Source organism: Lissotriton helveticus, chromosome 2_1 (genome assembly GCF_964261635.1).
Source record: "Lissotriton helveticus chromosome 2_1, aLisHel1.1, whole genome shotgun sequence".
In the NCBI taxonomy this organism is placed as follows: Eukaryota; Metazoa; Chordata; class Amphibia; order Caudata; family Salamandridae; genus Lissotriton; species Lissotriton helveticus.
In genome coordinates this window covers 737876534-737903503 of record NC_136059.1, presented here as the reverse complement: position 1 = coordinate 737903503, position 26970 = coordinate 737876534, and the positions used below count along the sequence as shown (strand labels likewise).

The window sequence follows — 26970 nt, the reverse complement described above, 5'->3', positions numbered from 1 at the left end:
AGAAGACAATCTGCCCCCTCCGCTCCATCAAGAAAAGACATGCAGCAAGCCTAAAAGAACAACATGTGCTTTCACAATCATTAACATACATTAGTGATTGTGAAAGCACACGTCATGCTGTTTAAGCATGTTGCCTGCCTTTTCCTAACCGAGCGTGCCTTTTTGAACGTTTTCATGTTAAATGCAGCGACTTGCGTAATCATGTAGGGAGCTGCAATTAACATGAAAACTTTCAAAAAGGCACGCAATTTGCCACGCTCTATTAACAAAAGGCAGGCAGCAAGCCTGAAAGCACAAGTGTGCTTTCATAATCACTAATATGTATTATTGATTGTGAAAACACATGTGGTGCAGTTGTGCTTGCTGCCTGCCTTTTCTTCACGGAGCGCAGCAGTTTGTGTGCCTTTTTTAAAGTTTCTATGTTAAATGCAGCCCCGAGCATAAGCAAGTCGGGAGCTGCAAACTAACATGAACACTCTCAAAAGGGTACACTATCTGCTGCACACTAATAACAAAAGGCACAAAGCACGACATGTGCTTTTACAATCCCTAATATATATATTAGGGATTGTGAAGTTTTGTTGGGCTTGCTGTGTGCCTTTTGTAGATAGGGCGACCAGAATTTTAAAGCCAAAAACGGGACATTTCACTCAAACAGAAAATGGACTACACATAGCTGCCAAGGTTTCAGATTGCTATGTGTAAAATGGTCAAAATTTCAGTGCAATCAGGGCACAAGTCCTAAAAAAAGAAGTGGGGGGACTAACCTATTTTGGCAGTACGCAAGCGACATCAAGGCCCCTGCCATCACGGCGCGCGACATCACACATGGCATCACAGAAATTGACATCACATGAATTGACACAATAGAAAGTGGCATCACAAGTCACGACTTTACAGGAAGTGACATCAGATCTAAAGCCTTCATAAATATGTTTAGCGGGTCTATCGTGTACGTTTGAGAGCATTGCGAGGATAATAGCACAGTGAGCTATGGAAGAGGATATGTGACTTCTACACCTCGCAATCCCCCAGTTTTATATTACACATCCTGTACATTAATTTATAAACTTATATAACCTATTGTACATGTAATATGCACATGTTGATGTAAAGCACTTTGACACCCTGCATTGGAATGAGTAGGACTATATAAGAAAAAATAGTGGTACTTAAATTATTTCAACACCACCTCTGGGGAAGTAAGCTCTATATAAATGCAATTTGCTTAGTGTAAATACTGGGGAAGACCAAGACATCTGATATTCTTCCAGTGCATGCACATCTCCTAACCAGGGACTGCAGGGAGTGAAAAGCTGCCTCTCTTGAGTAAGTGTGAAGAGCTAACAAGGCTTGAGCCTTTGTTTCCCCTCCGCTTAATTTACACATCAGGAGTGAGGCTCCTGACCGGTCACTGCCAAGAGACTCGAACAAAAGGACGCCTGAGGACCCCTCAAATTCCGCCTTTGTTATGGGCACAGCAGCAGTCTTAAATAAGAAAGCCCGGCCCCCGCCTGAACGCTGTTGCTTGTTGCAGATAGAAAGCAGACAACATGCAGGTGTTGTTGAAAGTGTCCCAGTGTTTGAAATTACATCAGGACGAGTTCAGAACATTATTCAGTGGGGCCCAAATTCTTGACAGGGTGGACTGCATTCACCCTCAGAAAAAAGTGGGTGGACGCCATCCACCCACGTGTACCCCCGACTTGTCCCCAGAGTGCAATCATGAGTGACATTTCAACGGCTTTGAGTGACACTTTCTTGAGAGCAAATTCAGCCTTATTCTACCCAGTAAACTAGAAACCCCTTTCCCAATATGAACAAACCTGCCCCACACAGTGCATTCAAACACCACACAGCCATTAGAACTAACTCCATTCATATCCACCAGAATCAACCTGCTCCTTCGCAGTCCATCTTAATTAAGGTGCACAAGCCTGACCAAACAAGAATAATAATATCCGAAATAGGGTAGCAGAGAGATCTTCTTGCAGCTTGGTCCCGAAGAAAGCCAACTGACCATTTATTGGCATTTTCTAAGGCTGAAACATGTGGACCTGAAATGTTGGAGTACATATTGAACTCCAAGAACATCCCGTCTCTTATTATTTCTTGCAAGGGGTCCAATTAAAAAGTCTTTAATAAACTCAAATCTTTCGGTTTAGTTAGCCTGAGTCAAATTTAGATATAAGATCCCCCTAAAAAAATACCACTTAGATCTCCCACGCATCCTTTCAAGTTTGAGCCAACCCAGATACCCAGGTGTATCTGGGTGAGGACTCAATGATGAAGCTTATCACTAATATAACCAATAGTAGGTGACAGTCATTTTAGAAAAAACATGAATTTTGTGGGAAACCAGGAGTTTCACACAGATGTGTTGATACCACTGATGAGAGTGAATTCACTCATCTATGATTTACTTCTGTTATAACAAGAAATGCCTTTGTGTAAAGCCTGCATGCCAAAAAGCTTATCAATGAGGATGCCAATACCAACCAATACCAACACCAACAAATACCCTTTTTTTTTCACATTCGATTCTATCAACATTACTACTTGTATTAAACCTGGGAAGAAGAGACTTCGATGTACAAAATATCGAATTAAGAATATAGATGTAAAAAATATCGAATTAAAAATATATAGAAAGTTAAATATATTAAATATATTAAATATTATTTTTAACAAACTAAATGTAATTTAATATGCATTTTAACTAAATATTACCAATAAACTCAATAAAAAAATATAAACACAAAAACATAACATTTTATACATATACATATATTTAACTATTATCTTTATTTGTACATTTTAAAATGATATAAAAATAAAATATATAAATATATATCAATGTTTTATTATTAATTTAAAACATTAAATTATTTTTAAAAATTAAAACCTACAATAAATGCAAAAGTAGGGAAAATGTTGGATAGCGAAGGGGTAGAAATTACTATTCCCACTCCAGTGAGTGCAAGAGTAGGTTAAGTGAGGGCTTGCGGAGGGGTAAAATTACTATTCCCACTCCAGTGAGTGCAACAGTAGGGAACATGCTGGCTAGCGTAGGGGAAAAAATACTATTCCCACTCCAGTAAAAGAAACAGTAGGGAAAGTGTTGGATAGCTGAGAGGAAAAAATTACTGTTCCCACTCCAATGAGTGCAACAGTAGGGAAAATGTTGGATAGCGAAGGGGTAGAAATTACTATTCCCACTCCAGTGAGTGCAAGAGTAGAATAATTGATGGATCGCCGAGGGGTAAAAATTACTATTCGCACTCCAATAGGTTTAACAGTAGGGTAAGTTCTGGATAGCGCAGGAGTTAAAATTACTATTCCGACTCCAGTGAGTGCAACTGTAGGAAAATTGATGGATAGCGTAGGGGGGGAAAATACTATTCCCACTCCAGTAAAAGAAACAGTAGGGAAAGTGTTGGATAGCGGAGAGGAAAAAATTATTATTCCCACTCCAATGAGTGCAACGGTAGGGAAAATGTTAGATAACGAAGGGGTAAAAATGACTATTCCCACTCCAGTGAGTGCAACAGTAGGGCAAGTGATGGATAGCGGAGGGGTAAAAATTACTATTCCCACTCCAATAAGTTTAACAGTAAGGAAAGTGCTGGATAGTGGAGGAGTAAAAATTACTATACCCACTCCAGTGAGTGCAAAAATAGGGAAAGTGCTGGATAGCGGAGGGTTAAAATGTACTATTCCCACTCCAGTAAGAGAAACAATAGGAAAAGTGTTGGATAGCGAAGAGGAAAAAATTACTATTCCCACTCCAATGAGTGCAAGAGTAAGGAAAATGCTGGATAGCGGAGGGGTAACAATTACTATTCCCACTCCAGTGAGTGCAACAGTAGGGAAAATGTTGGCTAGCAAAGAGGTAAAAATTACTATTCCCAATCCAAAGAGTGCAACAGTAGGGACAGTGACGGATAGCGGAAGGGTCAAAATTACTATTCTCACTCTAGTGAGTGTAACAGTAGGGAAAGTGTTGGATAGCGGAGTGATAAAAATTACTATTCCCACTCCAGTGAGTGCAACAGTAGGGAAAGTGCTGGATAGCGAAGGTATAAAAATTACTATTCCCACTCCAGTGAGTGCAACAGTAGGGAAAATGTTGGATAGCGCAGAGGCAAAAATTAAGGGTGGGCGTAATTTGCGTAAGGGGTCTACGCGTAGAGGCACGGAGATGGAAGCAATCTCCGCACTCTCCGCATAGCTCTGTTATGTGACAGCCGCCTCCCACCCGCAGTATTAAAAAACTTTCATAAACATTATAAATGACATTTTAAATAACCCTACTTATCAGCGGCGTCCCCGGACTTTCCTCCGTCTCCATCGCGTCTTCTTCTGGGAACTGCGCATGCGCCGGCGCCCGTGCATGCGCAGTTCCTAGAAGAAGATGCGATGGAGATGGAGGAAAGCCCGGGGACGCCACCAATAAGGGAAGGTTATTTAAAATGTTATTTATAATGTTTTTAAAGTGTTAATACTGCGGGTGAGAGGCGGGTGGGAGGCCAACTCCGTTCCGTCCGAGTGTGCGGAGATTTGCCTTCTTTCTCCGCCTACATCGCATAAGGTGGAAGGGGCAAATCTCTGCACATTCCGTGGGTGGAATGGAGTTGTCCGCCCACCCTCAGGAAAAATTACTATTCCCACTCCAAAGAGTGCAACAGTAGGGAAAGTGCTGGATTGCTGAGAAACAAAAATTACTAATAACATTTAAATAATAGAAGAAAAAAAGTTAAATCCTAAAAATACATTTAATATAATTAAATTACTTCCCACCCTATTACCCTATAAACCCACAACCCTCTACGGAACTAAAAATGCAAAATTCAAATAAAAAAAAATAATAACTACTAAAATTATAAAACATATAATAAAAATACAAACAATTGTTATACAAAAAACACATCACATACATATAAAATATATACTGAAAAATCGATATTTTTTAAAACTATATTTTTGTAAGCGATATTACACACTTCGATATTTTAAACATCAATATTACTTACCTAAAAATCAATATTCTTCACCACGATATTTTTTCTGACGATATTTCTGACTCACGATATTTTTACCTCCATATTGGTGCAAGTCGATATTAATACATCAATATTAAGTCTCTGCACCTCACTACATTATATACATCTAAGGACCTCAACCAGAGCACAAAGGAGCTGGCCCTCTGCACCCAGGGTACCGTCACTGGGAAGGCCCTGGCAGATCTCAAATTGTGTGAAGACAGGTCGGGTTTCACCATTGAGGAGAAGGTTTTTGGGGCTCTTGCCATTTAGAATTTTGTGGCAATAATAAACGGCTTTAAAGATGATTATTTTTCCTACTGGGAGACAGTGTAGTGTAGCATGGACGTCGGTAATCAACGACCTACTAGGAAGATTCAAAACATGCTGTGCTGCCGCTTTTTGTATCCTTTGGAGTTTTTGTAAACTCCCTTTGGCGGCACCCAGATGTAGAACGTTACAATAATCTAGCTGGGAGTTTATCAGAGCATGAACATTGATTTTCCTTGCTGTTATTGGGAGCAAATCTAGGGTCTTTCACAAAATGTGAGAGTCCTAAGGCATTTCCTGGGAACGCTGCTAATCTGACTCTCAAAAGACAATTTGGAGTTGAACCAAACGCTCAGATTTTTGGTGGTAGATTTGGGAGTGGGAATCTGGCCGAGAGTATCTGGCCACCAGGCTGATGTCCAGATGGAAAGGAATTTGCAGATGATCAGTACCTCCACCAGTCAACGAGTAGATAAATGGTATGCACTACTGTTCCACGGCCGAATGTATGATATGCAAGTGGAGGAGTTGTGAGAAGAAATATATGAGAATATGGAGCCCGTGGGCTTCCTGTCAAGATCTTTACTAATATGCTTATGGATTTTTTTGGTTGAATAAATTGCCTTATACCAGTGATATAATGATGTGCATCCTCTGCATAGCCTTAATGCTCCATGTAACCACGGTCCCTTGATTTTACTGTGTGTCTGTACTAAAAACAATAACACTGTTATATCAAAAAACAGGAAGAAAAATGGTGTAAGCCAAAAGTATGATTTACGAACAAAAAATGCCAAACGCAATGAGCACATAAATACTTTAAGTGGAGCTAATAATAAAGGAGCTGTCCCTGTAACAACAAACAAAGTATAACATTTAGAAAATAAAGAACGGGATGTGGATGACATTAACTTTGCTGACAGTAATAACTATGGTACGATTTGCCAATTCTAAAGGATATATATGTTGACTAAGACCAAATTTGATACCAATCAGACTCAAGCGTTACCTTCAATGGCTTTACCTGCTGAACCTCTAGAAACTTTAGAGTTTGTGTCTACCAAAAGACAGGGTGCCCCACAATCCACACCCACAGTTCCGCTGCTTAGATATAGTTGCCTGTCTGCACAGGTCTACCAGGCGACAGAGGTGGTCAGCAAGGCAACTATCACTTGCTTTTCTTGTCTGTTACCATAGCAGAAGGCAGGTGGGCCTTGGAAATCAATCAATGCCACTGTGCCCCCCCCCCCCCTTTAGAGGCAGAAGATGTCGGGCCTGATTCACAGAACTAACTTAAGACATAATCCTAAACTTACTACCATTTTGGTGTTCACAGAAGGCACTTACTCATTTTGGTATTCACAGAAGGCACTTGCTCATTTATGTGCCTTCTGTGAATACCAAGATAAGTAAGTGCCTTCTGTGAATATCAGAATGAGTAAATGGTAGTAGGTTTAGGATTTTGTCTTAAGTTAGTTCTGTGAATCTGGCCCGTCCTGCTCATCAGGACCATTGATTTTCTTTGTTTTCTGAAACAAATTCCCTTTCAGGAAAGCAAACAATTGGTGGGCATTTCTAAGTATGGTTAACAGTTCTGTGGTGAGGGGCTGGAAGTAAGGGCCTTTGTCTTCCAGACAGCATGGCAGTCTGCTCACCACGCTCAAAACGTGCCTCTTAATCTCCGGCAAAGATAAAACACGAGTGGTACGAACTTTAGATCTCAGCAGAAAGGGAGAACCACCATAAAGCGACTGTTGTGCTGCTCTTCTAAATCTCCGATGAATCTATAGTTCCCCTACCTCATTTGGAGGTTAGTAAACTAATGGCCCAGTCTAATCTGTCTCTGCAATTGGAAACCATTAGTCAGATGAGTATATGCTGCAATGCTGCTGACTACTAAATATGACAAGGCCCATCCTATTCATTTTTTCGCGTCTGGTCGCCCACCTTCGGAAGCATTAATAATGTATTCCCTTTTTAGTACATTTTCTATCTACATAAAGCTAGAACCCAGCAGAACAGGCGTTCAATAGAAGGCTGCTATTTATAATGATGTTATCTTATGTTCCTCAGAGCCTGGGCTCTCAATATCCTATCACACAAAATTGGTTCTGTTGGATAAATTCAATAAATATGCAACTAGTACATGATAAAAGTGTTTTCATAAACTCACACACAAGTCAAAATAACATGAAAAACATTTATGGAAACATTTCACCATTCAAGTATACAATAGTTTCAACTAACGTGCTCCTTGGTAAGTGCAAAAAGTCCTCATGCAGTGCAAAACTAGGGGCATATTATTAAGAAGGGCGTTAAAATTATCGCCGCTTTAGCGGCAGGAAACTGCCACTAAAGCGGCGATAATCGGCTTGATAATATGCCATTGAGAATTCCCATAGAAGCCCATGTTCACACCAGAACATGGGCTTCTACGGCAATTTACAAGGGCATATTATCAAGCCCATTATCGCGGCTTTAGCGGCAGTTTCTGTCGCTAAAGCGCTGATAATTTTAACGCCTTTTCTTGTTAATATGCCCCTTGGTGTATTGCCCTGTACCCAAAGGACTTAAGTTGTGCCAATAAAATGCTTGCAAAACTATCAGCAAACTCCCGAAAAAGGGGGCAAATTATCTAGACAGGCGATAAAATTATCGCTGCTTTAGCGGCAGAAAACTGCCACTAAAACGGCGATAATGGGCTTGATAATATGCTCTAGGGAATTCCAATTGAAGCTCATGTTAGATGTGAAGGACATCTAAAATGGGCTTCAATTAGAATTCCATAGAGCATATTATCAGGCCTATTATTGCCGTTTTAGCGGAAGTTTTCTGCCGATAAAGCGGTGATAATTTTATCTCCTGTCTTGATAATATGCCCTATAGAGACCTTATGTACATGATTGTTATGATCAGGCACTCTTATTAAAATAACTTGGAAGTTGTTTCCTCAATTTTATATATTATATAGACCTATTTTTGCACTGCACGAGCACTTTGTACACTTATCACAGAGCACCTTACCTGCAACTGTTGAATAATTGAATGGTGCAATGTATCCATAAATGTTTTTTTGTTGTTTTGACTCCTGTGTGTGAGTTTATGAAAAATATTTTTACAATGCTTTCTTTTCATCTTTATTTAATAAATTCAACAGAACCCATTTCGTGTGATGCAATATGGCTTTCAGTGGAGGCAGATTTAGGAGTAAAATGGAAGAATACTGTTGGCAGTAAGCACCACTATGCCTTCATTTAATCTTCAAATGTTATTTTTTTTAAATGGTACGTACTAGCTTTCAAATGCTGCTTCGTTTTTTCGATTATCAGTCACACAAGTGCCAAAGCTTTATTTTAGAAAGGAATCGTTTTTGTCGCGCCGCCTTATTGTATCCTGACTGTTTTTGCCTGCCATTGGACTCTGTGGCCCAGATTCTGAAAGGTGTCAGGCAATGCAATGTAGCACCCAAAGATGCTGTGCTGTGTTGCACGACAGGGAGAGTGCAGGATAGCGCTATTTTCACAAAGATATGGCACTCACCTTCCCTCTCCCTAAAGCCAGCTCTGATTTCAGCTGCCGTGGGACAGGCACACACCTTAGTACCATAGTGCTAGCATAGGTTTTGTACCGGAAGGGTACTCTTCCTGTATAAAATACTACACCTAGACAAGTTTAGATGCTGTTCCTACTTCGTATGCTTGCTGTACAGTGCAGCATGCATGCAAAGTCAGAAGAGCATGGAGTAATGGAAACATTTCTCTGTTTAACGCCTGCTTGCAGCAGCGGTCATTTTTGGCGCTAAACACTTTCTACCAATGTTAGTGAACTGGGTTTAGTGTCCGAATGCATGGGTGGCCGCATTGGAACACCCATGTACCACCCATGTATCACCCCCTCGACACAAAGTAATGCAAAGCAGGGCTTCCCGCTGCTTTGCGTTACTTTGACATACAAACCAATGCTAATACCAATTAGCTTTGGTTTGGAAATCCCAAAACAGGTTTAGTGTCAGGTTGGCATTGGAAAAGTAACGCTAACACGATGCTAAACCTTGAGAATCTGGGCCTGAGTGTTCTGCCGCTGCTGAACAGTAGTTTAGAGCTTGTGCTTTCCCTCTAAAACATGTACTGTATAATGGACTTAACTAATTGGCTTTTTTACCTTCACAGTGAGGCAATAGTAGAAGAAATAGAAAATGCACCCATGGCAAAGAACTTAAATGTCACATGTGGCGGCAGTGTTTGTTTACCCCACCTTCATATGACAAAAATATATGGCCGCCAGGAGCACCACTGAACTCTTGCTGGGCGGCAGTTTGTAAAGCGTTTGAGTGACACATAAAAAGTAAAAAGGCCTTTGCTATGGAGGAAAACATATTTTTATATTTTAATATGCCGGGCTAGGGGACTCACTTATGAAAGAGTGGCAAACAAGACACTTGAAGCTCTCACTGTGAATAAGTACCCAAAAGGTGGTTTCACTGTTTAGGTTCAGCTAGATTTTCATTGATCAGGCCTAGATGTAAATGCAAATGTTATTTTATATCTCTGTTTGGGAAATGCTAACAAAATTATTCAAAGTTATTTTCCATTCAGTTTAAACAAATCAAATTTATGGGTGAAAGTAGTTGTTTGATAACTGCAGTGAAAAAGTAACCTTCTAAACGTGTAGTTTGTGCTGCCTAAGCCTAAACTGATTCAGAACCAGCTGGCACTCAGCTCCCCTCTATATGATCAATATGCATTCCTGGCTGAGACTTAAGAACCTTGTTAATGTCATGACCTCAATTCTAGAAAGGGAAGACTGGACCACTTAGAAGGGATTAGCCATCAAGGTGTAGGACGGGAACAGTTGCCACAAAAAAGGACTGCCTTCCGACGTCCTCTTTTGATTTAGAGATGTCAAATTGGACTTGCATGATCTGCTCGCATTCATTCATATGGTTCTCCAAAATGTTCTACTCTTTTTGACCCTGACAGAGGGGGATTATACGCCATCTAAACAGATAAGAGGCTAAAGATGGGACAGAGACTTTGCATATGGTTGAATGCCAATTTGGGTTTAGGGCTTCTGTTTTTTTTTACATTACAGCAAAGAAAAAGAGCTACAAAAGGAGGGTGGCACATGGCAAGGAAGTAGACAGGTTTGGGGGAGGAAATTCTCCATTCTTTGGCTAGTGCACGAAAGAATGGCACCTCACCACCAGCTTCTTAAAACTTCCCTGGACATGTGAAGGCAACACCTGAAGAAGGCACATCCTCATTGAATAAAAGAACCCAAAAAATGACTGACTGCTTCTGAAACCCCGGAATTAGAACTATTCCCCCAGGGTCAAGTGCTTGACCTCCCATTTGCATGCTCCAGGGACACAAAAATGTGAATGAATCCTGGCACCAAACCGTCCCAGCTGACTACAGAATACTAGACTCTGCAGAAACACTGTCTGGTGAAAGGACTAGTGACTTGAAGCCTGCCCTGAAGACCCAGGTGCTGTGGAAGCGACCAGAAAGACCTTTTGCAGCAGGTGGATTAAAGTGGAACTCAGTTTCACCTCCAGGGAGGCTAAACAAGTAGCCGAGGCTTGCCCAGGAAGTGTGTGCCTTTAGGGAGAAGAAAACCTGGTTTATCCCACGTGGAGCTTTACTTTGCACTGAAAACTGGTTCAGCATGACCATGTGGTAAAGGTATCTGAGCCCATGGAGCTCTGCTGGCCTCAGCAACTAAGTCCAATGGCAAAACATAGAACCGAGATAAGGCCGAAAATCAGTTCCTGCGGTGAAGCAACCTCAGTGGCCATGCAATCTAGCTTTGTGCAGTTAGGAACTTTTACAGCCAAAACCAGTGGCTTTAGTGGGAGGTCGATGATGAAATATCTGACTGAAAAGGATACTCACCTTCTTCCGCCATGGACTTTACTCCGCTGCAAGATTTTAACCTCTAAAAAGAAGACTGTGCCCTAAGGTAAAAACTTTGACCTGGGCTACGATCTCCATTCCATTACGTTTGTCCTGGTCAACTACGAACTGAAACTTTACTTGGGTGCTTTACTTTTTCTAAATGCTTTTGCCTTAAATGTTTTCAAATTAATATCTCCTGTTACCTTTATCTGATTTTGATCATTTTGGTGTTGTTTGGCTGAATAATTTTTGCTCTATTTTTCTAAACTGGGGTTGGGTATTTTATTGTGTTGTTTTTTTGCCTGCTGTTTGTGCATGTAGTGATACATGGTTGAAATTTTGCCCGAAGGCAATTGAAAGTGTGACCTCATTGCTACTTTATTTTCTGACGCAAAAAGATGATGGACAAAATGTTGAACATTGTCAAACATTCACCCGGCCACAGATCTGGGTTTAATCCATCGTTATTTTGCTTGCCATGCCATTACAGTTTGGACCCAGCCGTATGCAAATCAGGCTTGACCATGTTCCCCATGGGAACAGTCCAGCACGAACTGCCTGGCAACTCTATTTTCCGTCCATTGTACAAATAGAGTACGTACTCAGCATATGTGACATGAAAACACAGCATTAGTTGTTGCACAAATGTGTGGTGGCCGTCCCTGCTCTGGATCTGCAGGGGTGGTGAGACAACTGTATTATGCCTGTAAATGTGCTTGAAGAAACGTTGCAGTTGATCAATGAATTAACTGTACATATCAATTCATGTAAAAGATATCATTTGCACGCTCCATGCTAGTCGTATACAAACATTAATACTGATCCGCGATTATTCAAGGTTCCTCCAGGCTGGTGATTGAGGGCATTATATTTATTTGTGCCACATCATATATGTAATGTAATGTGCTGAAAATGTTTGCCAAGACTAATAAAGGTGCATCCTTCAGGGAGTTCATACCTCTCCACACTTAAGTAAAATTGCAGTGTTCAGAAATGTATTGTAAATCGTGCAACAAGAATTTTAAAAATACATTATTAAATACACTTTTAAAACAAAAAGGGTGAGTCTTGAGCTGTCTGCTAGAGGAACTGCAGAAGACAGTGACTGTGTGAAAGTAGGGAACCTTGCATACCACAGTTTAAAAGTCAAAAATTAAAAAAATGAGGAGCTACGCCAGCAACCAAGATGGCCGCGTAAGCTCCCGGCTCTGCCGACCTCCGCCAGCAGCTCGAATATCCTGCCTTAAATCCTGAACTCACGCCAGACTCCCGTGTTCGTGAAGTTTTTCTGCTTCTAAAGGTGCAACCCCGAGTTTTCTACCTTCTCGGCTGACGACGATACGCCGTGTTTCCATTCTCGATTTCTAACCTACCCGGGTCGGAATTGATCAACATCGGCCACGAGACCTGGACTGAGCCCGGTCTCCCGAAGTGTGCTGTGAATGGTTGATTTTTGGTGACGACCCTGCTAACGGACTACACCGTGGACACAGCAGCGTGCCACGCCGGCTGCCGTGGTCGAGGTCTGGTGCCCGGAGACCTTGCTACCCTCTCGGGGTCGACGGGCTGGGGCCCTCGCCAACGGCGAAGGTGTATACTGCACGACGAGGAGCGCCCACTGCTCGACATCGGATTTGCGTGGCCTGTTACCCCGGAGTAGCCGGCCTCCGGGGTTCAAGTCCGGCTCTATCGCCTATTGAGAGGGGATGGGGCGGACGGAGGGCACGCCATCGCTGCAGGCCGTCATGGCCGCCATTGGGGCGCTCCATTCTCACACTATCGCTGTGTTCCGGACACTGATTGTGAAAGTGGACGGTATCCTGGGACCGGAGGATGATTCTTCGTTCAGTTCCCAGCTAGCTACGGTATCAGCGATGCATTGCACGCCTGAGATCGAGGTCCCCGTGCAGATCCCGGATTTAATGAGCCTTGGCGGTTCCCAATTAACAACAAGCCAGCCCGTGCTTATCGCCTGCGTATCCTGCCCGATTTTGCAGCCGCCTAATACGTCTATAGACAGTCTTTTATGTGGTTACAAGTTCCTCAGTGACTGTTGGAGATACTCGCTGTTCTTGAACACCTTTCCTCGTTCGATGGGTGGATTTTGTGAACTTTTATCCTGTTTTCGATCCTTCAGCACCGACATGAACTTTTGTGGACGCTTTGCCTTTTCCATCAAGATGGCGGGTCGAGTGAGAAAGACTCTTATGAAAGACCGTACTGGCCAGGGCTGAACTAGATCGCTTGGGCTTGATACAATAGCTTTATGCAAGGTTGGGGTGGTGCCCATACTGTGACGGGAGTCGGGTGGTTTTTGATTAAACTCCCCCGACTGGTTTGTATATTTTACTGCATATTGGTTTTACTAAGTCTCGGGGTGGTCGCTATTGGCGGGGGGTACGGGAGACCGGGATTGTATTTGCTTTCTCCACCTCCACTTTCTCTTTTTCCCTTCCTTTAGGGTAGTTCTTGGGCGACAGGCACGCTGCTAGTGGGGTTAGGCAGTAGCCATTGCAGGGGTGCAGGGTGGGGGGTTAGGGGAGGGTTTTTTTATTTTGCCTTTGTTTTTTTCTATGGCCCTTTTGCTTTCTCCTTTTTCCTTTCTACGAGAGGTGAGCTGTTTCTTTTCCACGGATCCTTTATTGTCCGGGTGTCCAAACTGGTTTTAATTATCCTGTATCATTTAGGACGGGGTCTCGCGGGTGGGATGGTTTTGGATCGTACGATAGACTGCCTATTCCCCTATCTCCAATATCCGTAATCGTGATACGCTATGTGTTCCTTATATTGCTATTTTATCTGTATTACTCCCCCGCCTGTCCCTGTTCCGCATTTTACTGTTTGACACCTGATGTATGTACTGCCTCCTCTTGTCTTACTGTTAAATAAAAAAAATATATAAAAAAAAAATTTCAAAAAATATGTAAAGCCAATAGTCCTGCGTTTGGCAGACAAACAATGAATTTGCCCATTCTTGTTTCCTGTGAATATTGTTTATTAAGTACAACAAAAACTATTCAAAGATGACTGTCTCTTCGTGTGCATGCATTCGGACGCAAGAGGTACCATTCTGTAAGGGTTTTCTTTTGCTTTTTCAATGCCATTGTAAAAAGGTTGCCAAGTGCGTGCGCACACGTGAGGGTGGCCATCTAGCACTGTTTTTTGTTATAAATATAGATTTTTATATTTACTTTATGAAAACAGCAATGTAGAGACATTATTTGACGAGAGTTTCCTTTCTCTCTCCACCATGCTCCAGCTTCCAAGATCTGTGTCAATATGAATTGTGCATAGAGGGGTTCCTTTCTCAAGTACACATGTCCTGAGTGTTGACTCACCAGAGTCGTTTCAATTAGATGCAATGAATGGTCAGGTCTGTTTATAAACCAGTCCCTAGTGCAAAAAAGGCCTGATAATACATAGGAATTAGACATTAATTCTGTCTGCGACCGGGTGACAGTGGAAGCATTTCAGGCTTAATATTAAGGAGAAGGTTCAAGCTGAGGTACAATTTTGTGATTTAATGTGATTTAATCCTACACTCATAGCCTGTAAATCAGGGCGATCGGTAGGCCCGGATAGTCCTTTCCATCACACAATCGACCAAGCGCTCAACCCAGCCATGTCCAATGCTCCAGCCATTTCTTCATTGTAGATACTGTGCGCATTTGTGTATGTGTGGGGTTAGGTTTGGGTGAGCTCTTTGTCTCATGTTTGTTTCATACACAATAGTGGTCTCACATTGTTCGATCAGGATCATAAATGCAAAGAATTGATCGAGTCGCAGATGACACACGTCTTGTCTTTCAAAAGGCACATTGGAAACTTTCGTTGAAGTTCAAAGCAGTGAATTGTGAACCCCGCAGGTAGCTCGTAGTTCAGAAAATGGAGCAATGCACAGCAGCATGTAGGGCACCTTAAGATATGTATACCTTTGGCACAGCGATTGGCAAAAAGGAACAAAATACAAACCCGGGAAGAACTGTCACGTCCTCAGTGTCAGCGGGTCTTACAGCTGGAAAGAAGGAGCTGTCATGTCCGCCCATGCCGTTCCCTTCTAATGTCCCCTGTCGGACTGATTGTCAATTCCATCTCCTTGAAAGCATCGCTCGCTCTCAAGTACCTCCACGGAGCCCCGCGCGCACAAATGACGGGCCGCGCTAATGCATGTTGTACCGGCTGCACTTCCGTGACCCGCCCTCTCCCCTGGTATTCTTTCTGCTAACGCACTATGTATTAATCCGCTGAGTGGTACGGGGGCGAGGCAGTGCCAAACCGGCTTTTAGTCCTTAACATCGCAGAGTTGTTGCAATTACCAGAACTGTAGAAGCAATTCTCATCATAAGTACGGAGCTGAGAGCAGGACTTTTAGTTGTGGTGGACGTGCCATTAACAGACGATGGACACATAGAATCCTGCAGAAACAGGAGGCATACCCACTCGAGATATCTGTATATTATCAGTATTCTCTTCCCAGACCTACTGCTGTAATGGAAATAATGGCAATAATTTTCATACGAAATCAACCAAACATAATTAGAGGCAATATTCTGTTGGCAAGAGGTCGTAAATTTCAAGTTTTAGACCACAGTCACTACAGTTATGTAACGCCATCTTTCCTTTTTTTTTTTACTTATCCATTATTTGTAGAACCATGTGTGGGTAGATGTCACCCTGCATAACAACAGCCTCCCCCCACTGGCAATCAAAAATCCTGAGTGCCTGGGTCTCCTTCACCAGCTGGACAGGAACAAGGACTCGTGGGTGCCACACTACTGCATCCTCAAGGATGGCTGCTTGTACTTCTACGCCAGCATGCGTGCGACACGCGGCCAAGGTAAGTCACCAAAGTGAACAGTGTACATTATGAAACTGGCTGGGTCAACAGGTGCAAAGTTATGAATATATAATTTAAGAATTAGCTTAAACTAACACTACACAAAAAGTAGGGGCCATATTTATCAAATATTCACGCATCGCAGCAGGCCACCTTGCTGCATGAAAGCGAGAGGGCAGGAATGTGCCGTATTTAACATTGTTCCCCATTACGCCTCCCACGGGGACATTCCCAGATGTACCTGTCTTGGTAAATCGGGGGATGCGCCAAAATCCATGGGTGGATGCCTGGGAACACCCACGCTCCACCCATAGAATGCCTCCCTGCGGCGGAGTAACACAAGGCAATGACTTAATGAGCTGCTTTGTGTTACTCCACATTTACCCTCACACGCTGGGCCATGCCTGTTAAATGTCATTCTAAGTTTTGCGTCACCTTTGACCCCCTTCCGTGGCAAAAGTTCTATGCAAAACAATGATAAATATGCTCCTAATTGTTTAATTGCCATGGAAACTAAAACAAAGCATTCAAGAGGGCCTGAGAAAAACATTGTTCCTAGTCACATGAAGAGTCAGTGTTTTTCTTAAGCAGGAGAGCGTGGGGTCAGTACATTTCCACAGGAATTTGCAAACTTAAAATAAATCTCCCACTAACTATGCTCTCCTCCAACATGTTTCACCCAGAAACAATGTTTTCACAATTTTTGCTCTTGAGAATTTTTTTTACTTACAAGTTGTAATCAGATGAGCTGCCTGCTGTCTGACTTCCAGTGGGGGCCCTCATCCTGTTCTCTCCTGCATACTCTGCTCGGGTTCTGTTTCATTGCCCAAGTCTGTATTATGAATCCCTTTTGTACATCCGTGGAAATGAGTACTGTGGGAAGTGGGGGTCCTTATCGCTTACCGCCGCCACCAAATGCTGGAGGCGGGAGTCCCTGACTCCTCGCTTCAACGTTAGGCTAAGTCAGGACACCATCTGAGATAGCCCTGCTCACCCACTTATTAGCTTGGCACGAGCAAACAGGCTTATCTCCAAGGAACGAGTGTTCAATATGTGCAACCACGCTCACAGTAACCCCATGATGTCACCACAAATAGACTCCATACGAGTTTTGATAAAATGAGTAAAATTTATATATAAGCAATTATACGATACGACCACACAATACAAAATCAGCATACAAGAATGGGTAGTATTCTTTCCGGTGGGTTGGTAGGTTCTAATCCCAACCACCTCTTCTAACCAACAGTTAAGCTCACTTCTAACCATTTCCAAAAGGTTAGGCCAGTCATATTGCTAGAATCACACATGTTGAAAATGAAACAAATACTGCAATGCATAAAGATATTCTCTTATACCTTACAACAGAGAAACAATGCCATACGTAGCACCACAGTCATGTACTATGCAATTGAAGAAATAATACAATGCGTATCACCACCACCATGCCTTGTACCAGGAAGAAACAAAGCAATGTGTCACGCTACACTCCTGTACAGTGCAATGAAGGTATAATACACTGCACAACGTTATACTCAGCTACTGTGCACTGAAGAAATAATACAATGCTCCACATTACAATAAGGTAATATGTAAAGGAAAAATAACGCAGTGTGTAGCGCAAAAAGCATGTAGTTTGTCATGCCCAAATGAGGTCAGGCGTCATACGATAGTTCGATAGTTCGTTAGCAGCAATAATGCAAAGTGTAATACGACAGTTTTACGTGCTCCTTTAAGAGTGCCCCAGTTATGGATCAAATGATGACACAAAAGTACTGCTTCCCACTCCGCCCCCAGCACTGCCCCTCCTTGGGTAAGCATGGGCCAGGATCTGAGCCGGAGCAACGGCTTGTGCAGCTGACTGAAACGGGAGGCCCAGAGAGTGTCCCTCCGGACCCGCACCCCAGCCCAGGTGTTGATGCACGTTACCTGGGGGGCGCAACCAAACTCTCCTCCCCGACGTCAGCAACTTGGGCCTTGATCCAGAACTCCGTCACGGGGTGTGGCGGACTCGGGCCGGCAGCTCAGGTCTTCCGTGGCTGTCGGTCCGGGCCGCTGCAAGTGACTCCGAGGGCCCAATGACTTGGCCCTCCTTCCGGCGGTCTCAGTCCACACCGAGATCCGCCCTCAGCACTGTGGAGACTTTACTTCCAATTCGGTGCACCCGCTACTCAGGCACTCCTCACCAGCGCCTCAGATTGCACTTCGACACGCACATCCGAGACTCGCCTCTTCTCTGGTGCTCACGACGATCCAGAGCTCTTCACCAATGCTCCGCTTGCACCTCCACTCACCCTGCGCGTTCCAGTCTCTCATTTTCTCCCGGTGCACACGACATCCAGGCGCTCTTCACCAGTACCCTGGCTGCACCACAACACGCACGCTGCACGTTCGAGTCTCACCTCTTCTCCCGGTGCACATGATGTCCAGGCTCTCCTCACCAACGCCTTGGCTGCACCATGAAACGCACCCAGCACGTCCAAGACTCACTTCTTCTGTTGGTGCTTACGAGGCCCAGGCACTCTTCACCAACACCAGGGCTGCACCACAACACACAGCAGGCGTGTCTGAGACTCACTTCTTCCGTTGGTGCACATGATGCCCCGATGCTCATCAACAGCACCCTTGCTGAACCCCCGACACGCACCCAGTGTGTCCGAGTCTCGCTTCTTCCTTTGATGCACACGAGGGCCAGGCTCTCCTCACCAACACCCGGGCTGCTCCGTGACACTCACACTGCGCGTCCGACCTTCACCACGTCTCCCTGTGCACACCACGACCAGGTGCACCTCACCAACGCCTTGGCCTGCACTTCGACATGCACCCAGCGCGTTGACACTTAGCTTACCCCTTGCATGCCCACGATCACACGGCACAACTTCTGATGGTCTCAAGCTGCAAAAGCATGCACACTCCGCATTGCTTGGGACTTCTCCGGAAACTTTTATGATCCTGTATTTCCAAACAGGGAGCCAGCTCACCTTGGGCCCTTGGGGGTTACAAGACACAGCACAAAGCACAGTCTTCTTCAAGCAGGAGGACCCAGTGCCTCCAAGCAAAGTCCCAACATCCTCTCCCAAACTGCAGACCAGCCCCAGATCACAAAGTAAGGATTGGTCTTTCCACTGAAGTCTCTTCAGTTGCTCCTTCTTTAGCAGAGGTTCCTCTTGACCACAGAATGGATCCAAGCCTTTACAGTCTCAATCCATATCTGTTGCATCGCCCCTTTCAGGGGTTTCAACTCTCCTAGTTATACTCCTTAATGTCTTTGAAGTTCGTATGTGCTCAGGGGTCCCTGACCCCTTCTTAAATCAGTTCTGGGTGTCTCCCTCCCAGTGTCACCTCTCTCCCTTTGATACTGGGGGTCTGGATCGTTAATCACTCAGCAGAAGATGGGGTAATTGGTTTATAGCACCCGCCCAGGCAGTTTCACCTCCTGGGCTTCTCCTTCCCCCTACTCTCCAGATGCAGGGCAGCCTGGTGCCATCTCAACCCCTCCCAGTGTCAAGACCTCTACCAGCTCCTCTCACCTTTCAGTTCCAGGCAGAAAATCCACATTTCAGAGACACAGAGAAATGCTCCGAGCACAAAACTCAGTCAATTTCTAAAAGAGTGGTTTATGAACACACAGTGACAAAACCACCAGAAAGATGTGTTAGAACACTGTGAGTTCATACATACTAAACTTCACCTCTCCATTATAAACTGACAGGAAACTAGGCTAACAAACACAACATTCAGCATCCCCCATTCTGTCCTATGGGCAGGATGGCCTTTCAGCAGTGAAAAACGAAATGGAGAGTTTTTCACTGTCAGAACATAGCACACGCCTCAGTGTATGTTCTGCCTCTTACCTACACTGCACCCTGCCCAGGGGTTACCTAGGATCTACCACAGGGGTGCCCAACATGTATGTAAAAGGGAAAGTCAGGACGCTTTCGGCGCGCAGGCCCTACACTGAAGGCCTGAGTTCCCTTCTCTGTATTCCCTTGTTTACTAACCCTTGCACACACAGTGCACATCACTAGGGACTTTACTAGTAAGTCAAACATACCAATCATGGCCTACCAATCACCATTACATTTTAAACAGTGAACTCTGGTACTTCGACACTGATCAGCAGTGACAAAGTAAGTAAAGCATCTACATTGGCTATTCTCTGTCAGGAAAACAGTCTAGGGAGAAAGCAAAAAGTTTAGGAAACTAAAAAAGGCCAAGTCCTACAAGTACCTACATTTTTAGGAAATCACGCTGTCTAAAGCACAAGTATTAAATCATTAACTCTGAAAATGAGTGCATAGACAAAGCAGCTCGGAAACATTGTTCTTCAACCCCTGCTCGGTGTGTCCAGGCCGTGCTGTCTGCAGTGCTTGCACCAATTTGCGAAGTTACTTGACTAATGTATGTTGCTTCCAAGCTGTGCTGGCTGCAGCCCATGCACACCTGCTGAAGTTACCTAGCAAATGCATGTACACTTGAAATTCATCTGTGATGTGAATTTAAGGCCCCATAGTGTGGGATTGTTTGATCATTTTACTCGGATTCAAACCCTTTCTACCTCTGAACTGCAGTCAACTATACACGCTCTAATCTTAGATGTCAGCAAACCCATTCGCAGGCTTGGCCAGTATCATCCTGGGGCTGTCTTACATATACAGTGCACTTTCCCTGTTTGCGCCACAGTGCACCTTTAAATAGATGCCCCATGTGCAAACAGGGAAAATGCACCGTATGATCAGGAATGTGCTGCCCCTGGAACAGCGCAACGGAGTAGCCCGCAAATTAAAATACCCCTGCTTTGATCCATAACTCGAATATCATTGGGTAAGCAAAGCGAGTAAGCCCTGCCGACTGTAGATGAGGTCATTTATTAACCCCTTCCGTTCAACTTTAAGTCATTTATGTATACATCCATCTATCCATCTTCTCCTACTTTCATCCATGCTTTCACCATTCCATCCATCCACCCTTTCATTATTAGTTTTCTATCATCCATCCTTCTGCTCACAATTCCAAACATTCATACGTCCTTTTCACCATCCATTCATCCATCCATCCATTCTTCTTCATCCCTCCACCAATTCACCCTCCTTTTATCAATCCAGCAATCCCTCCTTCCACACCTCCATCCAGGCGACCATTCATCCAGTCACCCATTCTTCCAGACATTTATCATACCAGCCACTTTCTATCTCTTGCTCATGCACATGAAAAGGCGGGATTTCACCTCTAGAGTCTGCTTACCATTCTCCGAAATCCCGTCACAGGTCGACTGGACCTTTTTACCTGTCATAGAGTGAATTTAGGCAATCTAGTCACAGCTAAACAGTTCAATTCCGAAATGCCAAATTACTTTCCCCAAAGAACCACTGACTAAAGACTGAATTTAAAAGGTTTATTACATAACCAAAAATAACTGGAGATACAGGCACCTCAGCAAGAGGTTCAGGAGATAAACAGGTACTAATACAAACATAATCCTACGGAAAAGTCTCAAACGACTAATGAAAAGAACGAGAATCAACTCCAGAATCATCAAACTAAACAGGATAGCTATAACTTGAGTTCTGGTGCTCATCAGGATAAAATACATAAATTCAGATTAGTCTGTCCCTACTCTATGCTAGATGACATCCCTACTCAACAACCGACCAACCTAACCCAAAAGGTGTCAGCCGTGGAGACTTCTTAAGAAGTTCGCCACCTTCTCTCTTAGACTAGAATTTCCATCACCGCTGCTAAACTCCTTGCCCATGCGACCGCTCTCTCTAGCTCCTCAGCCATCTGCTCTGCCTCCACCCTCGGGGCACTGTCCCTAATACGAAAAAAAAACCACAATGTTGTCGACACGCCTATAGGTACGCCCCTCTAGAAGGTGTTGGGTTCTGTAAAATTCCACATGGCATGGGTCCATCCTTGTCCGTTCAAACGTCCTTGGGTCCCAGGCTCTTCATCCTTTCAAGTTGCCTTCTTGAATTCCTGGTCTACTCCTCCATGTCTGAGTCTAGTATCCTAACGTTCATACACAATGGGCCCTTCTACTCTACTATCTGCTTGATGAGGCGCCTGCAAAGGAATACATGCAAATAGCTCACAGTCTACAATAGTTGCAACATTTTCTAAAGGCCCTTTTATAAAAACATTTCTACAGTTAAATGTTCAAGCAAGACATTTCCATACAGGCCTGCGCCATTTCCATAAACTAGGCCTCAGCTAAACTTTAGGCCTTACGTTTAAATGAGCAATTCTCTGTGTTCACTTAGGCCTTCAACCTTAACGACAAATGCATTTTCTCTATTTTCGACTAATTATTGAGTACATAAAGCATGATCACATTTCAGTTAATCAATCTGAAGACACATTAGTAAATCAATTAAACACTCTTCTAAGTAGTAAAAGATTTCATTTCAAAGCAGCTCTAGATTGCAGCAAATATGAATTTGCACCTTGTAACGTTGGTTCTGCACATTCTCTGATACCAATTTGCTTGAGTACTTGTCATACATTGCGTCTAAACATGATTAAAAGTCCTCTATATATGCGGGTGCTAACTACTTGTACATATGCTTCACCCCTACAAATTTCACTTTAAATAGCGCTCTCTCAGTTCCCCCCTTTGATGACCTGTGTCATCACCACTCCCACATCATACTCAGGGTAAGAACTGAACTAAACAGAGCTTGTGGCCACTTTCCCTCTCTTGAGCATCTCCAATGCTCTCAAACTGCGGTATTGACTGTCTTGCAGCCTTTCCATTCGCATCTCTTGCGCTCTCATTGATCTCGCCAACTTGTTCGATTTGTACCACTTGTACAACCTCACTAAACCCCACAAGGCAATCACACATGCCACTGCTATGATGAGGGGTTTCAGTACAAATCCAAGGAAACCCTTCCCTAGGTTGGCGAACCAGTTTCCAACCTTTCCAAATCCCTTGCCCACCGTCTCCCATGCATTCTCTTGGGTCAAATCCTCAATCTCATAATGGATTGCAGTAATGTTGGTTATATATGTCTCCAGATCCTTAGAGTTGTCTGGTATATAAGTGCAACATTCCTGAATCTTCAAACGTTTACAGACTCCGCCCTCTTTTGCTAGGATGACGTCTAGGGCAAGACGGTTCTGTAAAACCATTGTCCTTATCGACAACATCTCACCCTCAACCAACACTAATGACTTGGCTGTATTCATTGACAGTTCATCCACTACAGTTGCTAACCGCCTTATCTTGATGTCATTTAAAATGACTCCTAACATAGGTATCGCTGCTCCAAACACATCTCCAATTATTGCTCCAGCACTCTCCCCCCGTTTCACCCTCCTCTGGGACCCTCCCTCTAAGAGAGCAAAATCCTCAGTGTGGTAAATTTTGGGAAAGATAATTGCTAGGTAACACGTTCCATACCACTTCTCTGGCAATCTCACGTACGCGTTCCTTCCACAGACAAAATACACAGTAGGAATCACCTGGACCACACTCTTCAAGAAATCCTTTGTGTAGTATTCTAATGTGAAGGTGTGGTCACACGTAGTCTGACCTACATATACGTTCTCATAATATGTCTGGGGTCTGTGCAGGCACAACTTCCCTTTCTGTACTTCGTCTAAAGCTATTGGACCATAACTCCCTCTTGATTTATGCTTCTTCTCTTCTTCGGTCCAATCTACCTTTCCTCGTCCTGAATCTCGCAACTATTTTTGCTTCGAGTACCTATCTTCTACCTGCTCAATGAACTTCTTTTCTACTTCTGACAATGAACAAGTCAAATTGTGTCGGTGTGCATACGGGGTGTCTAGCTCTTGCGTGGGAATGAAAAAATATCCCAGTCTGTCTTCTGATTTATAATAGTCCCACTTATTCAAGTGCTTGTAATTTGGGACTTCTGGTAACACAGCATCATAATTGGAAAAATAATATTCAAAATGATTTCTCCCATATAATATGCTAATCAACAAACTACATGAAATTCCATATGTCAATGGAAGGTGATGGTATCTAATACCCTCGTCTACTGAAGCTGGCAATTGCATACACACATAACAGTCCTTCGCATCCATCGCATCAATGTATTCATACAGCAGCTTTGCGTATGCGTTCTGTCCAAAATTTCCCTTAGACAGATCTGTATGTAACCTACGACTTTCTGCAGCCAGCAAGGCCTTCTCTCTTCTTTCTCTTTCTTCCTTCTGGCTAGGGGTATTAGATGTCGGTGTCCCCTCAGCCTTTTCTACTTGTTCGTGGGGTGCAAAATATGAAACTGAAACTACTATAACTATAAGGAGAATCACTCCTGCTAAAAGGGTGCCTACTATGCACTTGGCTCTACGAATCGGGTTTCCAGGCGCCATGGTCTCAGCAGAAGCAGTTCGTTCTCGGAAAGCACCCAAAGTCTCTTCCTCTGTTACTTGAGTTTCTTGAACCACACCTGGCAACAGAAGTTCCCGTCTCAGTTCTTCTTTTACTTCAGCATCAGACAGCCCTACCCCTTCTCCGTCCTCTGCGGAAAGTCCCTAAATTTCTTCTTCTTCCACTCGGCCCTAGGTTAGTTTTAACAGCTTATTCACAACAGTCTTTTTCAAAATTCTTTTCAAAGTTCTAGCAAGCAAATTTGAAGTTCAAGCAACCTTAAAGTTCAAAGTTCAAAAGTTCTCAATAGTCTATGATTGTACTTGATCCGATTGCCTGCAACACATAATCTAAAAGTTCCATGCGGAGCACAACTTCATCATATACTGGCATATCCGGAACAAAGGTAGGAAATATCAGTCTATCCAGGAGTAAATCACGTATCTTGCTTAGGAGAGGGGGATTGGGAATGGTGAGTGTCACTATATCTTCAATTTCGAGTCCAGGTACCAACAGCATCACTTCCAGTTTAACATTGGGGATTGTGCTGGTCACCTCCACTGACCTCACCCTCCCGGACCTCAGTACTCCTGGCATTGGTACTCCTAGCATAGGTAAAAGGGTAGGTCCACTCTGGGGTGGCGTATCTTCGGCAAGGTACTCTCACCCTCCTTGACCTTCTCGGACCCCCTTGCTCAGCTCCTTGTTCTCCCTCTTCAGGATCTGACTCTTCGGACACAGGGGCAAATTCTCTTTCGGAAGCCAATCTCACATTCATTCGCCTCCGTCTCTCGGGTCAATGAGCCTCTGCACCTCTTGCTCGCCGGCCTCTTGTTTGCACACCCTGTTCGTCCTCACAGCCTCTTCTGCACTCAGATCACCTTCTCCGCCACTTCCTTCTTCTGGGGCGGATTCAGTGTCACTGTCGTCATAGTCATATACAGCCTGATCAGGGGAGTCCCCGACTTCCACTGGCACCCCCACAGCTTGACTTGTCCCCTCTCTCGGGTCCTCTTCTTCGTTGTTGTTCTCGTCTACGAGAGGAGCTGTTCCTTCTGCGGGTGCTGGAACTCGTCGGGTGTGAGAAGCATGGACCCAATTTGGCAATCCGCCGCACTTCACAGCAGTAGTTGTGATTAGGATCACTTGGAAAGGTCCTCTCCAACGTACATCTAGGCAGCTCTTCCTCACGTGTTTTCTTACTAAGACCCAGTCACCCGGGCACAGGTCGTGACATAGGTCGCTAGCAGCCGTAACTTCAGCAGCCTGCACCTGAAGGGACACAGAACGGATGACATCAGATAGTCCCCTGCAGTAATCAAGAATCAGGTCATCTGTGATATTCAGCAAAGCAGTTGTAGGAATAGATGGCAATCTCATAGCCCTCCCCATCAGAATTTCATGAGGCGAGAGCCCTGTCCTCCTATCTGGGGTACTACGCATACTCATTAGAACCAATGGCAGTGCATCGGGCCATTTCAGGGACGTGGATGAGCACACTTTTGCCATTCAAGCTTTTATTGTTCCGTTGATCTGCTCTACTATGCATGAAGCCTCTGGACGGTAGCTACAATGCAGTCTTTGATCAATGTTCAGGGCAGAGCAGAGCATCTTCACAACTTCGCTATTAAAATGTTTTCCTCTGTCCGATTCCAGAGAGATCGGAACCCCGAATCGTGGCACCAATTCCCTCAACAATAGTTTGGCTACCGTGAGTGTATCGCACCTACGAGTGGGATATGCCTCTACCCATCTAGAAAACACACACACAATCACCAAGACATACCTGAGGCTATTACACCTCGGCATTTCAATAAAGTCTATTTGCATCCTGTAAAAAGGTCCGCCGGACCTTCCAATGTGACTCAGAGTAACTGGTGTTCTTTTCCCCACATTTATCTGTTGACATGTCACACATCTCTGACATACTGCTTCCGCAGCCTGTCTAAACTTGGGATTGTACCATGTCTGCCTGAACACACGCAACATCGCATCCCTTCCCAGATGCACAGGACCATGTATCTGTCGTGCCATCGCACTCACCAGTTCATTCGGCAACACAGCTCTTCCATCAGCTGAAACCCACATGTCCAAATCTCCCTTGACACAACCAGCCGATTCCCACACCTTTTTCTCATAATCAGACGTCTGTCCTTGCATGTCTCTCAACTCCTCCCATGCATCTGCCACTTCAAGCATCATGCTTAGCTCAGTTCTCTCCTTTGGCCCCTCGATAGTCTGTTCAGTAAATGAATATCCCTGCTCTGCGCAGTAACGTGCGACGTCATCAGCATAGCGATTCCCCATGGTCACAAAATCGGTGCCCTTGTTATGAGCTGTACATTTCACCACTGCTATTGCTGCTGGACCCTGCAAAGCCTCCAGCAGTAACCTGATGAATTCGCCATTTCTGATTGGGGAGCCTGATGACGTCATGTAGCCCCGCTGAGACCACAACTAGCCGAAGTCATGAACTACCCCAAATCCATATTGGCTGTCGGTGAAGATGGTGATCCGAATCCCGTTGGCTGCCAGACAGGCACGCGTCAACGCAATGATCTCAGCCACCTGCGCGGA

General features: G+C 44.1%; 1 protein-coding gene across 1 annotated transcript in view; it reads left to right on the top strand.

Annotated features, from left to right (window-relative positions):
- Nucleotides 1-26970, top strand: part of LOC144819485 (uncharacterized) — a 646675-nt gene that overhangs the window by 563718 nt on the left and 55987 nt on the right. The window contains exon 11 of the mRNA XM_078677349.1: nt 15860-16046. Within this exon, the coding sequence (XP_078533475.1) occupies nt 15860-16046 (187 nt within the window). The remainder of the gene's footprint in view (nt 1-15859; nt 16047-26970) is intronic.